Genomic DNA, 16,672 nt, shown 5'->3' with positions numbered 1-16,672 from the left:
ACACAGAATCATAGAATTCCTGCAGTGTAGGAGGTGCCAATTCAGCCCATTGAGTCTGCACCAACCCTCTGATAGAGCACCCTACCAAGGCCTATTCCCCCACCCTACCCCTGTAACCCCACATAACCTGCACATCCCTGGACACTAAGGGGCAATTTAGCATGTCCAATCCACTTAACCTGCACATCTTTGGACTTTGGCAGGAAACCAGAACACCCAGAGGAAACCCACACAGACACGGGGAGAACGTGCAGACTCCACAAAGACAGTCACCCAAAGTCAGAATCGAACCCGGGTCCCTGGCGCTGTAATGCAGCAGTGCTAACCACTGTGCCACCATGCCACAACAATGTGGTTAACTTTAAGCTGCCCTCTGAAAATACCTCGCAAGCCATTTAGTTCAAGGGCAAGCAGGGCTGGTCAACAAATGCTAGCCTGGCCAGTGACGCCCACATTCGATGAAATAATATTTTTTAAAAGGTGAAATTAATGATGAGCTTTTATGATGAGATGTTGTGTGAGTGAGAAAATAAGGAAGAACAAGAGAAAGATTGAGCGGTAAAAGAAAATTGATTCCTGATTACATATCTATTGGCTTTTGTTGAGATACCGTCTGCTGATCCCCAAGTAGATTTGATTTTGAAATCAAACAGCTTCTAATATAGAGCAAACAGCTATCAATATATTTTACAGGTAGAGAGTCACTATTCTGTAGTGTTACATTTAAAACATGCAGCTATTTAGTTTGACATACGACAAATAACAATTATTGGAACACAATGTTTAAATTGCATATATAAATGCATGTAAATCTGCATTTTCTTTTTTATTTCCGATACTATGAAAGAAAGCAGAGTAAAAACTAACTAAACCGGTACAAATGCTCCCTGCTACTTTAAAGAGAGCAGAATGATAATGCAATTAGGAATGCTACATAAACTTTGTGGCAAAAAATAAATTAGCATCTATCTTGCGAGTGAACATTTTCTTCAAATGTCTCACCTTTTATATGAGATCTAACACAAGATAAAATGATTTAAATTTATGTGTTTAAAGAAGTATTATAATAATCTTTATTGCCACAAGTAGGCTTACATTAACAGTGTACTGAAGTTACTGTGAAAAGTCCCTAGTCGCCACATTCCGGCGCCTGGTCGGGTACACGGGGAGAGAGAATTCAGAATAGCCAAGTTACCAAATAGCATGTCTTTCGGGACTTGTGGGAGAAAACAAGGGCACCTGGAGGAAACCCACACAGACACAGGGAGAACGTGCAGACTCCACACAGACAGTGACCCAAGCCGGGAATTGAACCTGGGACCCTGGCGCTGTGAAGCAACAGTGCTAACCACTGTGCTACCATGCCGCCCTTTATATGTAAACAATTGATGGAAAAGCATTATCCTACATAGTAAATACCACTTCCATTGGCTGTACATTACACAAAAATTGAAGGTCTCAAAATGTAATGTGACAAGTTATAAATTTATATAATAATAATCTTTATTATTGTCACAAGTAGGCTTACATTAACACTGCAATGAAGTTACTGTGAAAAGCCCCAAGTTGCCACATTCCGGCGCCTGTTCGGGTACACAGGGAGAATTCAGAATGTCCAATTCACCTAATAAGCACATCTTTGGACTGTGGGAGGAAACCGGAGCACCCGGAGGAAACCCACCCAGACACGGGGAGAACGTGCAGACGCCGCACAGACAGTGACCCAAGCCGGAAATCGAACCTGGGACCCTGGCTCCGTGAAGCAACAGTGCTAACTTATAAGATAAGTTTGTTCAACATGTAGAACCGTTCCATTGAAATCAACAAATCTTCCACTGTAGCAATAATACAAGGACCCATTTTTAAGGGGTTAGGCCTCCGATACAAATTACCAAAAAGATTTAACAAACCTTAGACAAAATAAGCATATTTCAGTCACTACAAAACTTCATTTGGCATGTTAGGATTTTTAATTTGAACTTCAGTCCATTTGTAAAAACAGAAGGATAGAGCTCCAATTTCAGCCAGCTTATTCAAACGATACAGAATTCATCCCGACCGAGCAAGACTCTTGAAATAAATGTAATCACTGAATATCAGCCAAATTCCACCAGCAGTTGAAAAGGAGGTGAAAGTTCAAATAGCAGACAGTTCAGTCTTAATGGCACAGTGAGGATTTATGCTGACAGACATAAGGAATATCACATTCTGTTACAAAACAGATTAACTACATCATATTGCAACATACTCAACAGATCAAGGTGAAGACTTTTGCAAATTCTTGCTAGGTTCACCATCTCCGAGAAACCATGGCCAAAACCGTGACAACCTGATCATATTTGTACCCAGGCAGCAAAGTGAAAAACCCTTTTCCCCCTCAAAACCCCCTTCTACTAGCCTGAAATCTGCTGTGTCTATATATGGCGATGTAACTCAGAACAATAAACACTCATTTTATGACAAATATTACAGAAGCCATTTTAAATTATTTCTCCAATCAGTGAACAAATAAAGCATTTCCAGTATATTATGTATTTAATTCCCAATATTGACCCGACATTAATCAGCGACAGCTGTAAGAACTTGTGCTACAATTATATAAAAACTCTACTACAAAAGCCAAATCAAAAGTATCCCTTATAACTAACACAAATTCAGAAAACATGGTTAATAATAATCTTTATTATTGTCACAAGTAGGCTTACATTAACACTGCAATGAAGTTACTGTGACAATCCCCTAGTCGCCACATTCCGGCGCCTGTTTGGGTACACTGAGGTAGAATTCAGAATGTCTAATTCACCTAACAAGCACGTCTTTTGGGACTGGTGGGAGGAAACCGGAGCACCCGGAGGAAACCCACGCAGATACGGGAAGAATGTGCAGACTCTGCACAGACAGTGACCAAACGGGAATCAAACCCGGGACCCTGGCCCTGTGAAGCAACAGTGCTAACCACTGTGTTACCGTGCCGCCCGGTAACCAGCCTCTCAATCCACATTACGCACCAAACAGGCAAACAGAACACCTGAAACATTACACTAAATATGGAAGGGCTCATGGTGAGCTGCAGTGAGGCAGTGAGTAGATAAAAATATGAAACACAAGTCAGGCAAGCTAAGTTTTACTCAATGCAGATCAATTCAAAATTGGCTGGAAAAAGCAGCAAATGCTGGAAATACAAAGCATTTCAGCTAGCACCTGCAAATAAATGTCAAGTTGTGATCAGTTAATGTTTCCTCTTTACTGATGCTGACTGACGTGCTGTGTATAATTTGCAAATTTCATGACAGGTCAATTTGCCTTCGAAGTTTACAGATACTTTTGTTCGATATTTACTACCCGAAGCAAAACACTTGTAGTAAATGAGTAACATTTCCAGACTTCTTTAATGAAGAAAGATGAATTTCTGGGTCAGGGTGGAAAGACCAACTAGTCTTTTCCTGCTGTCAATTTTGTACATTTAGATGAAACACATGGCACTTCAGCAATATAGCTATGTATATATGAATGGTAATTTTTATTAGGAAGGGATTCAAAATATCAAAGAATACGTCTGCTTCCAAAAATGTAAATTCACAGTCCCAGAGGATCATAAGCTGCTCTCCCCTTTAAGAGCTGACTGGTGATAATTTAACTTGAGGGTCGCCACACCTCAGGCAAGAGACAAGGTTGAGAAGGTGGAGAAGTCATGAATTCACAAGGCGGGCCTTCCAATATTGCAGTATACCAAGACCTATCATTAATAACTAGATCAGTTTTCTTTAATTATTCCATTACAAATGTTGTAAAAAAGATGGTTTGAACAGCAGAGGTGGGAGATAGCATTTGGAGAAGTTAACTCAGCTGTATTAATTTATGTACAGAGGTTGATACCTAACCTGATTCAGTGTCACTGCTATCTGAAGAACTAGAGTCACTACTGCTGCTTCCAGAGTCTGAGGAACTGCTGCTGCTTTCGCTTAATCGGCAACATCGACCCATCTCTTGAGCTGGATTATTCTTCTGAGCTGTTTAAAGAAAATAGTTAGAACACTCAATTTGAAGACAAAAGGAGCACACTATTACAGATTGAGCATACCGAGTACATACAGTTTTTGTTTTGTTTCTTTCCAGAGTTCAGATGTCCACTCACATCCTGTAATCTTTTTTCCAGCTCTTGCCTTTTCTCCAGTTGAATTTCTTCCTTAGATTTTCCGGAAGATTTTTTAGCTACACAATATGGCATCCAAAAATGCATTAGACTACCCATCATTCTAAATGAGTGAATATATGTACTACAGAATTGCAAACTTACAAAAAGGTTTTCTTTGTTTTTTCCTTAGACAAGTCATAACGTGCGTTTCCAGGTTTCTTAGTGTAGAGGGTTTTAAAGTTTCAAAGTCAATTTCAATTTCGTCTGGATTAGAGTCTCTTAAGGAGGGTTCTCTTGCCTGTATTATGTGGACAACACGTCCTAATTTGTCACCAGGAAGCTTATTTATGTTAAGACTTAATTGTCTCTTTTCATCATAAGACATTGGCTTGGCGTCATCTTCTGAATCACACACAGGTACTTGCTGCTTATTTTTCTTTGATTCCCTGCATTATAAAGTGCACTTATTAGCATGAGTATTTAAATTGTCCTGTTCAATAAATATCTGTTGCTTACCACATATAAAGACAAATTTTCAATATTCCAAAGTGGTAATGGAATCAGGTTTTGTGTACAAGTCAAAATGAAAATTATGCTTCACAGTATTCAAACAATTTCCTGTCACTAAAAATGCAATTAAAATGTAACCTGTGTATGCAGCTGTTTTTGTACAAGTGCTCAAGATACGGAATGTCATGTTCTGTAATTGGCAGCAGTGTAATTTGTAAGCAATTGCCTTAATATCTCACTTGAAAACTACAGCAACAAGACCCACGATAAAACATTATAATTTGGATCATTTTGTTTATACTCTTTTCTCTCAACAGGGAGTACAAACAACTTCCTTGGGAATCTTTGCTTTATTGAGGAGAGCAAGGGAGCGGAATATAGAGATATCGGATCAGAAATTTATGCAACCGTAGGTTTGGCAAAGCGATACTAACTGGTGTTTGCTGTTCAACATTGATATTGTACTATAGTTGCACCATAAAATTGTTGCAAATTAATCAGCTAGTAATGCGGTGATGCCATCATCACATCTCGTGAATGTTGTCTCCAAAAGCTTCTTTCTTTGGCCAAGGTGATAAAAGTGATAGAGAAAAAAAATTAAGTGAATGCCCAAGGAGAAAATGGGGTGAATTAGAGCCCAAATGTAGAAAGAGGAGTGGAGAGAGAAAAGCATAAAAGGAAGGTTAGAAGGGATTACGGGAGAAGAAAATAACAAAGGAAAAGAAAGAAAAACTGTTTAAGAGGGCATGGTAATCCAGTTGAGCTTTGGAATTGCTGCATTGGTCCTTGAGAAGTTACTGAGTGATTTGTAAGCTGGAGACGCAAAACGTATAAATGTTCTGATCTATGAAATATAGAACTAACAATTTTGTCTATCATGATCAAAGAACAGTGCAGGACAAAATGGATACACCATTGCACAAAATTATGTGATGAATGTAAGCACTTCAGATCTTTTGATTATAAGTATTTGGTGAAGTAAGGGTTAAAAACTTGGGTTGGAGTGTATATGACAGCTCGAGTCATGTTTTAAAAGATTCTTGGTTTGAAAGACAAAACTTTTAGGAGCCAGATGTGCAAATAACCATCGTAAAAAGGTTGGGCTAATGCATTTTATGAGGTGATTCCCTGGGGAGTTCATTAATTTTCTGCCTGGTGAGATGATATCATTGCTGGGTGGAGTTAAGGCATCAGGCTTGTTGAGAAAACATTTTGAATTCATTTCTGAGCTGAGTGAAGCTGTGTGCACAAGTGAGGGAGTTCTGCTTTCACTGTAAGTTAGTTTAAATCGATTAACAGTATTTAAAGCAGTGCAGGCCTGTCTGAGGACAAGGGGTGGGGGGGGGGGGGGGATGCTGAAACAACTGATTTTGAAGACACACAGCCCAGGTTTCTGCATGGGTCTGAATGGAGTCTTTTCTGTAAAGCAGTGTCAAAGGATCTCATTCGTAAAGAATAACTGTGCCATTGGTTTTTAAGGTGGATTGAGAGCCACAATGGTTGTTTTTTTCTTGTTTAAGTGGGAATAAAGATAGCAATTAAGGGCATTGTATTCACTGTATTGAGTAGTATTTGTAATTATAAGTTATTTTCAGGTGTGATGTTAAAGATTTTAATACTGTGTCAGTAATAAAGTTTGTTTCAAATATACTATTTCTTTGTGCAATCACTCCTTTCCTCACAGTCATGCAAAATTAAAATAAAATATTGAGGTTTCTATTCTGTATCCTGGCCACTGTAGGAATTTGGCCTGGGATCGTAGTAATCAGGGATTGACTATGTGGTTCCATAAGCCTACTCCACGACTCAACACAACCCAGGCTGATCTACTGTCACAACCCCAGTTTCCTGCCTGCTCCACATATCCCTCTATTTTCTGACAGACTAAATATTTGTCTATCAAAATTCTGTAGATTCTGGAATGTTCCCTGTTGATTGGAAGGTAGCAAATGCAACCCCACTGTTTAAGAAAGGAGGGAGAAAAGGGGGAGCTACAGAGCTGGTAGCTTGATGTCAGTAGAAGGGAAAATACTAGAATCTATTATAAAGGATGTGGTAACTGGACACATAAAATAATGATCAGACTGGACAGAGTCAACAAGGATTTATGAACCTATTTACCAGCAGAATAGAACAGGGGGTTTTGACAGAGTCATTCAGACTCAAAACGTTAGCTCCCTTTTCTCGCCACAGATGCTGTCAGACCTGCTGAGATTGTCTGGTATTTTCTGTTTTTGTGTGAGGGGGAACCAGTGATGTGGTTTTTGTTGGAGTTTCAGAAGCCGTTCCAATAAAAGGTCTCACACAAGAGTTTAATTAACAAAATTAGAGTACATGGGATGGGGTAATAATCTGTCATGGATTGAGGATTAGTCAATAGACAGAAAATAATAGGGATAAATGGGTAATTTTCAGGATGGCAGGCTGTGACTAGTGGGTATTGCAAGGATCAGTATATTTGACCCAACTGTTCACAATATATGTCAATAATTTGGATCTGAGGAGCAAATGTGATATTTCTAAGTTTGTTGATGATTCAAAACAAGGTGGGAATGTGAGCTGCGGGGAGGATGCAAAAAGACTAAGGAATCTTTGAACAGGCTTAATGAATGGGCAAGAACATGATGAATGGAATACAGTGTGTCTAGTAAGAAACTATTCACTTTCGTAGGGGGAACGGAGGTGCAGATTATTTCTTAAATGGTGAGAGATTGGGAAGTGTTGATGTCAAAAGAGACCTGGGTGCACTTGTTCATATTTCACTGAAAGCTAGCATGCAGGTGCAATGAACAATTAGGAAGGCAAATGGTATGTTGCCCTTCATCACAAGGGGATTTGAGTACACAAGTAAAGATATATTGCGTTAATTGTATCGAACCTTGATGAGGCCACACCTTAAGTACTGTGTATAGTTTTATTCCCCTTACCCAAGGAAGGACAGACTTGTCATAGAGGGAGTGCAGCAAACATTCACCAAACTAATTCCTGGGATATTAGGACTATCCTATGAAGAGAGATTGAGGATTGAGTTCAGAAGAATGAGAGGTGTTCTCGTTGAAAGTTACAGAATTCTTAAGGGACAAGACAGAGTGGATGCAGAAAGGATGTTTTCCCCAGGCTTTGTGGAGGGGTACACATATTCAGAATAATGAGCAAGCCATTTACGACTGAAATGAGGAGAAATATCTTCACTCAAATTCTCTACTCCAGAGGGCTGTAAAGCTCAATCATTGGTTATGTTCAAGACAAGGGATCAATAGATTTCAATTTACTAATGATGTCAAGGTACATGGGGATAGCATAGGGAAAGGTCAGTGAGGTTGATCAGTCATAATCCAGTCAAATGGTGGAGCAGGCTCGAAGTGCCGATTGGCTTAATCTGTTCCTGTGTAAATTTGGTAAAGAATAGTAAACAAAAAGTAGTGAAGATAGAAGTTGGAGTAGGTCAGTGTGAGGTTGAGGTTGATCGGATAGAAGTTGCACATTCTGGGCAGGTGCTCCAACTGAAAGGATAAAGATCACCGGGATTAGTAGAAAATCATGGTGCAGATGATACTTAATACTGAGAAGTGTGAGGTACACAATTATTACAAAATGAAGAATGTCTTTTTAGAAGGCAAGAATATGCATTCATATATTTTTTAATAAATTTAGAGTACCCAATTCATTTTTCCAATTAAAGGGCAATTTTGTGTGGCCAATCCACCTACCTTGCACATCTTTGGGTTGTGGGGGCAAACCAGGGAGAATGTGCAAACTCCACACAACAATGACCCAGAGCCGGGGTCGAACCTGGGACCTCGGTGCCATGAGGCAGCAATGCTAACCACTGCGCCACCGTGCTGCCCCAACATGCATTTATATAACACCTTTCACAACCTCAGGATATCCCAAAGGGCTGTAACACAACCAATGAAGAGCTTTTTAAATTTTGCCGCTGTTGTAGTGAAACAAAGCTGCTAATTTGCACATTAAAATTGTACGCACAGCAGTCCGTTCTTGCGGTGTTGGCTGATGGATAATATTGGCCAGGACACAAGGACAAAGTGACAATGCATTACTGGGAAGCTCCTACATAGTTGTCGGAGGTGCACCTTTTGGTAAGATGTTAAAATGAGGTCTCATCTGATCTCAAAGGTTTCTTAGTGAAGAACAGAGACAGTCTCTCGATGTTTCAGTCAACATTCGTCTCTTAACCAACACCACCAGAAGACGACCAATGGACATTTATCTTATTCATGTTGGTTGGTCTTGCTGGGCACAAATGACCTTCCATGTTTAACTCCTTAACAGTAATCACATTTCAAAAGTTATCAATTGGCGTTGGAGCATTTTGGGATGTCTTGCAGAATACAATTGGTGCTGTCTGAATACAATTTAAAAAACATTATCCTGAGATAAGCTAATGACACTAGGAAAGCTAAACAGAAGCCTGTGTTACTTTTAATTGGGTCAATTTGTTTTGATACATGCCGTCGCCTGCCAATGCAAGATGGCCATCCACTTGTCCAATGCATGTACAGAAAACCAATTACATCATTTGCAGGAGAGACATTGCCTGGTGGATCTTATTCTGATCCTGACTCTGTTTAGCCAGTTTCAGCCTTACGACGGACAGGCACCCAGGGTGCGGCCTCCTCACAGTTTGCAGGGATAGGCGGTGGTGCAGTGGTATTGTCACTGGACTATTAACCAGAAACCCAGGTAACGATCTGGGGGCCTGATCGAATCCCGCCACGGCAGGTGGTGAAATTTGAATTCAATAAAAACCTGGAATTAAAAAGTCTAATGATGACCATGAAACCATTACCGATTGTCATAAAAATACGAATGTCCTTTCAGCAAGGAAATCTGCCATCCTTACCGTCCTTACAGCAATGTGGTTGACTCTTAACTGCCACTCAAAGACAATTATCGATGCGCAATAAATGCCGGCCCAGCCAGCGATGCCCGCGCCCTATGATATGAACACATTTTTTTTTTTTTTTTTTTTTAAAAAGGCAGGGAGGGGAAGCTTCTGATACAGCCACCTTTGCTGCTGTGGAGCCTCTTTCTGGTAACACTGGTAAACGGGAAAAGGCTCGGGAACGGGAGATATAGAAACTGCAGGGAGGCCACAACCCAACTACCCGCCTGCCAGAAACTGGGTGAACCTCATCAGGATCCAACTGTAAGTATCACTGGAGCTGCAAACGCAGGATACGGAAGAAATGTCCTTCTATATTAGAATGTCATCCATAATTCTCCCTAATAACTCATTCTCCCTACAGAGCACTGACAGCTTAACTAAACAGCTTTCCGAAAATTTGCATGTAATAAATTCATTCAAACAAAATACTTTGACATTTTTCATTAAAAAAAAGTTCATTCAAAATCCCAATGCAACCATTTGAAATTTCCTCTTTAAATACGCATCCTCGATTTCCACAGCTTGTCGGAAACCATACACAATTTTGAATTAGATTAGTAGGTTCACAACTATCAAAGAAAAACTCGGGGCAGGGGAATTAACACGGTAAATATAAATGGACACCAGAAAGAAAATACCAAAAACAAACTTCAGACAGGTTTGAACATTGAAGCTGTTCTAAATCTGCAGGATTCTGGAGAGCTCCACTGACTTGGGGAAGGTGAGGCTTTTTAAAAAATCACTGTCTTCAGTTGCTGTTTGATAAGTATCTCTGCTTCTGATTGCTGCCTACTCAGTCACTTGCAAAGATGTCTTGGCAGCAAACAGCCTTTTGAAACAAAAACTGCATCAGCTGGCTTTAAAAGCAAGTATTACTGAATTGAAAGGGACAACTAACCAGCCAAAAGCAGAAAAAATATTTTTAGTTTGGCCCAACATTCCTTCCCATCTTTTCTACACTCTAGAATATATTAGTGTTTTCAGGAGGCGGGTAAATATCAGTTGGAGAAAATTGGTAAGAAAATATGATTGTACCTCGATTCCAACAAGCCTTTCTTCAATTTTCTTTTCTGCAATTGCTTGGATTTGATTTTCTTCCTTTCACAATTTTTCTTCACTTTCTTTTTATCTTTTCTCTTCTTTTCCTTTTTGATTTTGGTTTTTTTCTTCAGCCTAGATAATGGTGCTTGGGCTAAGGCTTTAAGTTGATCATGTACTGCTTTCAACTGTCAGGGAAAATATTGGTGTAGAAATCAAACTCTCCACATATTTAGTTAACATCGTTTCCAAGATGACCAAATTCAGTTATAAGAGGACAAATTATTTTCTCAAGATCATAAGAAAAAAAACACCCAGCTCATGGAGTCTGCTTTGCCATTCAATAATATCATGGCTGTTCTGAATGTGGCCTTTCCTCAATTTTCCTGCCTGCCCCCCATAACTCTCAAAACTTCCTTGTGGATCAAAAATCTCTAAGTCGGCCATGAATATATTTAAGGACCAACCTTCATTGCTCTCTATGAAAGAGAATTCCAAGGACTAATGACCCGTAGGAAAAAGATCCTCCTCATCTGTGGTGATTGTTCCTTACAGGGACAACCACCACATCATCTTCATCTTGAATGGAAGATCCTTATTTTTACACTGTTCCTAGTTCTGATTCCCATAAGACAAACGATCCTGCGCCGTGTCGGAGATTCCCCGAGTGGAGGCGTGAATCCCGCCCCGCCGCCGACTTCCCTATTCTCCGGCGCCCTTTTTTGGGGGCCGGCGGGATTCACGCCACACCGGTTGGGGGCCGTTGACAGCGCTCCCTCCCCCCCCGGTGAATCTCCAGGCCCCGATGGGCCGAGTGGCTGACAAGTTTTTCCCAGTCCCGCCGGCGTGAATTACTCACCTCACACACGGCGGGACCTGCTGGATCCGGCCCCGGGGAGGGCCCCCACGGTGGCCTGGCCCGCGACCGGGCCTACCGATCGGCGGGCGGGCTGGTTCCGTGGGGGCCTTCTTTCCTCCGCGTCGGGCCCCTATAGGGGTCCGCCATATTGCCCGGGGGCCGACGTGGAGAAGGGAACCCCCACGCAAGCACAGAAATACGCCACCTGTTCCGCGCATGTGTGAAAATATGCAGTCCATTCTGCACATGCGTGGAAAGACGCCGCCCATTCCGCGCATGCATGTAAATACGCCGGCCCCTGGCTGCCGGCTGGAGCCGCGGGAACCACTCCGGCATCAACCTTGCCCCCTAGAAAGTGGAGAATTCCTCACTTTCGGGGGCCGTTGATGCCGGAGTGGTTGGTGCCGGTTTTCAAGCCGGAATGGGGACATAGCCCCATTATTGGAGAATCCCGCCCAACATCCACGCATCTATCCTATCAATCATGCACTGAGTTTGTTTCAATAAGATCACCTCTCAGTCTTCTAAACTCCAATGAGTCTAGTCCCAACCTGCTGAATCTTGCTCAAGACAACTCCATCTCAGGAATCAACCTAGTGAACCTTATCGAAATTGCTTCCAATGCAAGTATATCCTTCCTTAAATATAAAGACTGAAATGGCACACAGTATTCCATGTGCATTCTCACCAAAGCCTTGCACAATTGCAATTCATTTCTGTGCTCCAGTCCCTTTGCAATAAAGGCTAACATGCCATTTGCCTTCCTAATTGGTTGCCATACTTGCATGTTAACCTTGTGCTCCTTGTACGAGTACACCCAAATCTTTCCCAACAAGTCTCATGCCTCTTAAAACTATTCTACTTTTCTATTCTTACCATCAAAATGAATAAACTCACTTTCTCACTTTACACATCTGCCATCTTGTTGTTCCCTTACTTAATTTATATATCTTTGCAGCCTGTGTCCTCCTCACAGTTTACATTTCCACTTAGCTTTGTATCAGCAAACTTAGATATTCCTTGCTTCTATGTCCAGGCCATTATCTGCAAGTAACTGAGGCCCAACCACTGATCCTTGCAACATTCCACTAGTCACTGCCAACTTGAAAATGCTGCAATTATGCCTACTCTTTATTTCATGTTCACTAGCCAATTCTCAATCCTTGTCAATATTTTACCTTCCAACTTCACGAGTCTTTATCTTGCCCATTGACAATGCATTTGATACTTTATTCAATGCCTTTTGGAAATACACGTAGAGTATATCTACTGGTTCCCCTTACTCATTAAATCTTGAAAAACCTGTAATATAGTTTTACAAAAGGAAAAGTGTTTAACAAATTTATCAACTTTGTCTGTTCATATGAAGATTTTCTAAGTGCTTTGTTAAGACTTCCTTAACAATAGACTCCAGCACTTTCCCGATGATTAATGCCAGGCTAACGGACTTATAGTTTTCTTTCTACCTCCTTTCTATAATAGCAGTAGCGCATTTGTTAACTTCCGACCTGCTGGACCATTCCAGAATATAGAACACTTTGGAAAATTACAGCCAGTGACTAGGATAGAGCCCAATTGGGTTCTGGGGATGTTGGATATTATTCCTCAAATTTCTTTGCAAACAATTATCTCCATTTCCTCACTTTTAAGCAAATAGGTTACCATCCATTTATTGGAAAATAATAATCTTTACTGTCACAAGTAGGCGTATATTAACACTGCAATGAAGTTACTGTGAAAAGCCCCTAGTCGCCAAATTCCGGCACATGTTCGGGTACACGGAGGGAGAATTCAGAATGTCCAAATTAACTAACAGCAAGTCTTTCAGACTTGTGGGAGGAAACCGGAGCACCCGGAAGAAACCCACGCAGGCACAGGGAGAACATGCAGACTCCGCACAGACAGTGACCCAAGCTGGGAATTGAACCTGGGGCCCGGGCGCTGTGAAGCAACAGTGCTAACCACTGTGCTACCGTGCCGGCCATATTTCTGCCATGGCATAGGTAGATGGATAGCACAGTGGTTAGCACTTCTGTTTCAAACACCAGGGACTCGGGTTCAATTCCGGCCTTGGGTGACTGTGTGGAGTTTGCACATTCTCCCAGTGTCTGTATGGGTTTCCTCCGGGTGCTCTGGTTTCCTCCCACAGTCCAAAAGACATGCAGATTAGATAGATTGGCCATGCTAAAAAGGTTGCACCTTAGGTGTTCAAAGATGTGGAGGTTAGGTGGAGTTACAGGGATAGGGCGGCTGAGTGGGTTAGGTAGGATGCTCTTTCAGAGTGTTGATGTAGACTTGATGGGCCGAATGGTCTCCTTCTACATTTTTGGGGTTCTATGATCACGATCAAAATATTTGTTCAATCCTATTTCCTCCTTCACCACAATATTTTCTCTTGGAGCTGTGAAGCAAAAGTGCTAACCACTGTGTTACCATATTTCTGGCATTGAATAGATAGATGGATGGCACTAAGGTTAGCACTTCTGCTTCAAGTGCCAGGGACTCTGGTTCAATTCTGGCCTTGAGTGACTGTCTATGGGGGCACATTGTCCCCGTATCTGTGTGGGTTTCCTCCGGGTGCTACAGTTTCCTCCCACAGACTAAAGATGTGCAGATTAGATGGATTGGCCATGCTAAAAAAATTGCCCCTTAGTGTTCAAAGATGTGGAGGTTAGGTGGAGTTACAGGGACATGGCAGGGGAGTGGGTTAGGTAGGGTACTCTTTCAGAGGGTTGATACAGACTTGATGGGCTGAATGGTCTCCTTCTACACTTTTGGGGTTCTATGATCATGATCAAAATATTTGTTCAATCCTCCTTCCCCACAACATTTTCTCCTACGTCTGCTTCTTTCTATGATTTTTGGTTCTTTAAGGGACCTGTATTTGCTTTAACCACTCTTTTCCTTTTTAAATACATGTAAAAGCATTTACAATCAGTTTTATATTCTTGGTTAATTTACTTGCACATTCTAATTTTTTCCTTTTTTAACCAAAATTTGTTGGTCCTTTACTGGTGTCTAAAGCACTCCCAATCCTCTAACCTGGCAGTGCCACTGGGCACCCCAGCAGTGCAAGGGTGGCACCCAGGTGGTAATGCCAGGGTGCTACACTGGCAGTGCCAGGATGGCCCAGGTGATATCGAGGGTATCAGCCTGCCCAGTGCCCAGCCACCCAGCAGCACCTGATCCCCTGGGAGGACCCACCCAAATGCTGTTCCACCTGGTGCCCGTTTGTGGAGACCTGTGCTAAACGGCACATGCCTGGAGTCTCTGAGGTGAAGGGATTCAATCCCAACACCTTGGGTAGATCCGGCAAGTGCATATTAAAGTGAGATTAGCTGCTGGGAGCAGTTTGAAATTCAGCAAAGGCAGGCCAAGGGATTGATTAAGGGGAAGATAGCGTTTAAAAATAAGCTAGTGGGGAACATAAAAACTGACTGTAAACGTTTCTATAGGTAAGTAAAGAGAAAAAGATTGACAAAAATGAATGTAGGCCCCTTACAGTCAGAAACAGGAGAATTTATAATGAGGAACAAAGAAATGGCTAAGGAACTAAATTTGTACTTTGCTTCTGTCTTCACAAAAGAAGACGTGAATAATGTATCAGAATTTCTGAGAAACACAGTGAGGAGTTGAAGGAAATCAGTATTAGTAGAGAAATGGTTTTGGGGAAATTAATGGGACTGAAGGTGGGTAGATCTCCAGGGCCTGATCACCTTCATCCCAGAGTACTTATGGGAGTGGCCCAAGAAGTATCAGATCCATTGGTGGTCACTTTCCAAAATTCTCTGGACTCTGGATGGTTCCTTCAGATTACCTCAAAAATGGAGGTAGAAAGAAAACAGTGAACTAACGATCTGTGAGCCTAATGTCGGTAGTAGGGAAGTTGCTGGAGTCCATTATCAAGGATTTCATAGCACAGCATTTGGAAAGCAGTGGTACAATCAGACAAAGTCAGCATGAAATTACGAAAGGGAAATCATGCTTGACAAATCTACTCGAATTCTTTAAAGGTGTAACTAGTAGAGCTGACCACGGAGAATCGATGGATATGGTTTATTTAGGCTTTCAGAAGGCTTTCAACGAGGTCTCACATAGCAGATTACTATGTAATGCTGAAGCTCAAGGGATTTCAGCTAGTGTCTTGAGATGGATAGAAAGGTGGTTAGCAGACAGGAAGCAAACAGTTGGAATAAATGGGTCTTTTTCCGATTGGCAGGCAGTAACAATTGGGGTATTGCAGGCATCCTGTGCTAGGACCCAACTGTTCAAATTGTATATTAATGATTTTGGACGAGGGAACTAAATGTATTTTCTCCAAATTTGCAAATTATACAAATGTGGGTGGGAGGGTGAGCTGTGAGGAGGATGCAGAGATGCTTCAGCATGATTTGGATAGGCTGAGTGAGTGGGCATATGCATGGCAGATGCATTATAATGTGGATAAATGTGAGGTTTTTTGCTTTGGTAGCAAAAATAGGAAGGCAGATTATTATTTGAATGGGTGTAAATTGAGAGAGGTGGATACTCAGCGAGACTTTGGTGTCCTCGTACATCAGTCGTTGAAAGTATGCGCGCTTGTACAGCAGGCAGTAAAGAAGGCAAATGGTATGTTGGCCTGCATAGCAGGAGGATTTGAGTATAGGAATAGGGATGTTTTACTGCACTTTTATAGGATGTTGGTGAGTGAAGGAAACCTGCTATTTCTGATAGGTAAAAGGATCATTGATTTAGCCATTTTGTTATAAATACTAAAGTCCAGTTCAAAAATCATTTTTAAAATGGATCCCATCATAAGACTGCAAATATGATCAAACACAACCTCAGATTACAAAAGTACATAGCTTGCAATAATAAAAGCATGGATTTTGAAACATTTGCAGTTGAACTAGAAGCAAATGCAACATTTCTACTGAAGGTCAAATTGACATTATAATTCATATGAACTGTCCATTGTTCAAATGAACAGAATCACAAGAGTTCAGCACATACCAGTTTGATGATGAGAGCAAAGTTTGCATTCCAACACACATTTAAGAATTCCACATGTAACATTTATATTAATTTTAAAAGTTCAACGAGATAATGTTGCACATTGAGGACTGACAACTCAATCATCAAATCAAATATATTCGAAACTCACACAAACCAATCAGCACGTTACAGGGGTAGGGACAGATTGATAACAAATTCCTTAAAAATAGAGGTCTGGGCAGCCATT

The 16,672-nt window shown here is 41.3% G+C and overlaps 1 protein-coding gene across 1 annotated transcript in view; it reads right to left on the bottom strand.

Moving 5' to 3' along the window:
* The window catches only part of LOC140427243 (bromodomain-containing protein 3-like), a 129,091-nt gene that overhangs the window by 71,589 nt on the left and 40,830 nt on the right, over positions 1-16,672 (bottom strand). The window contains 4 exon segments of the mRNA XM_072512844.1: positions 3,882-4,013; positions 4,105-4,212; positions 4,298-4,627; positions 10,585-10,780. Coding sequence (XP_072368945.1) covers positions 3,882-4,013; positions 4,105-4,212; positions 4,298-4,627; positions 10,585-10,780 — 766 coding nt within the window.

The sequence above is a fragment of the Scyliorhinus torazame genome, chromosome 7 (genome assembly GCF_047496885.1).
Source record: "Scyliorhinus torazame isolate Kashiwa2021f chromosome 7, sScyTor2.1, whole genome shotgun sequence".
In the NCBI taxonomy this organism is placed as follows: Eukaryota; Metazoa; Chordata; class Chondrichthyes; order Carcharhiniformes; family Scyliorhinidae; genus Scyliorhinus; species Scyliorhinus torazame.
Note: the sequence above shows the minus strand (reverse complement) of the source record. Positions and strands in the feature narration are given on the sequence as shown.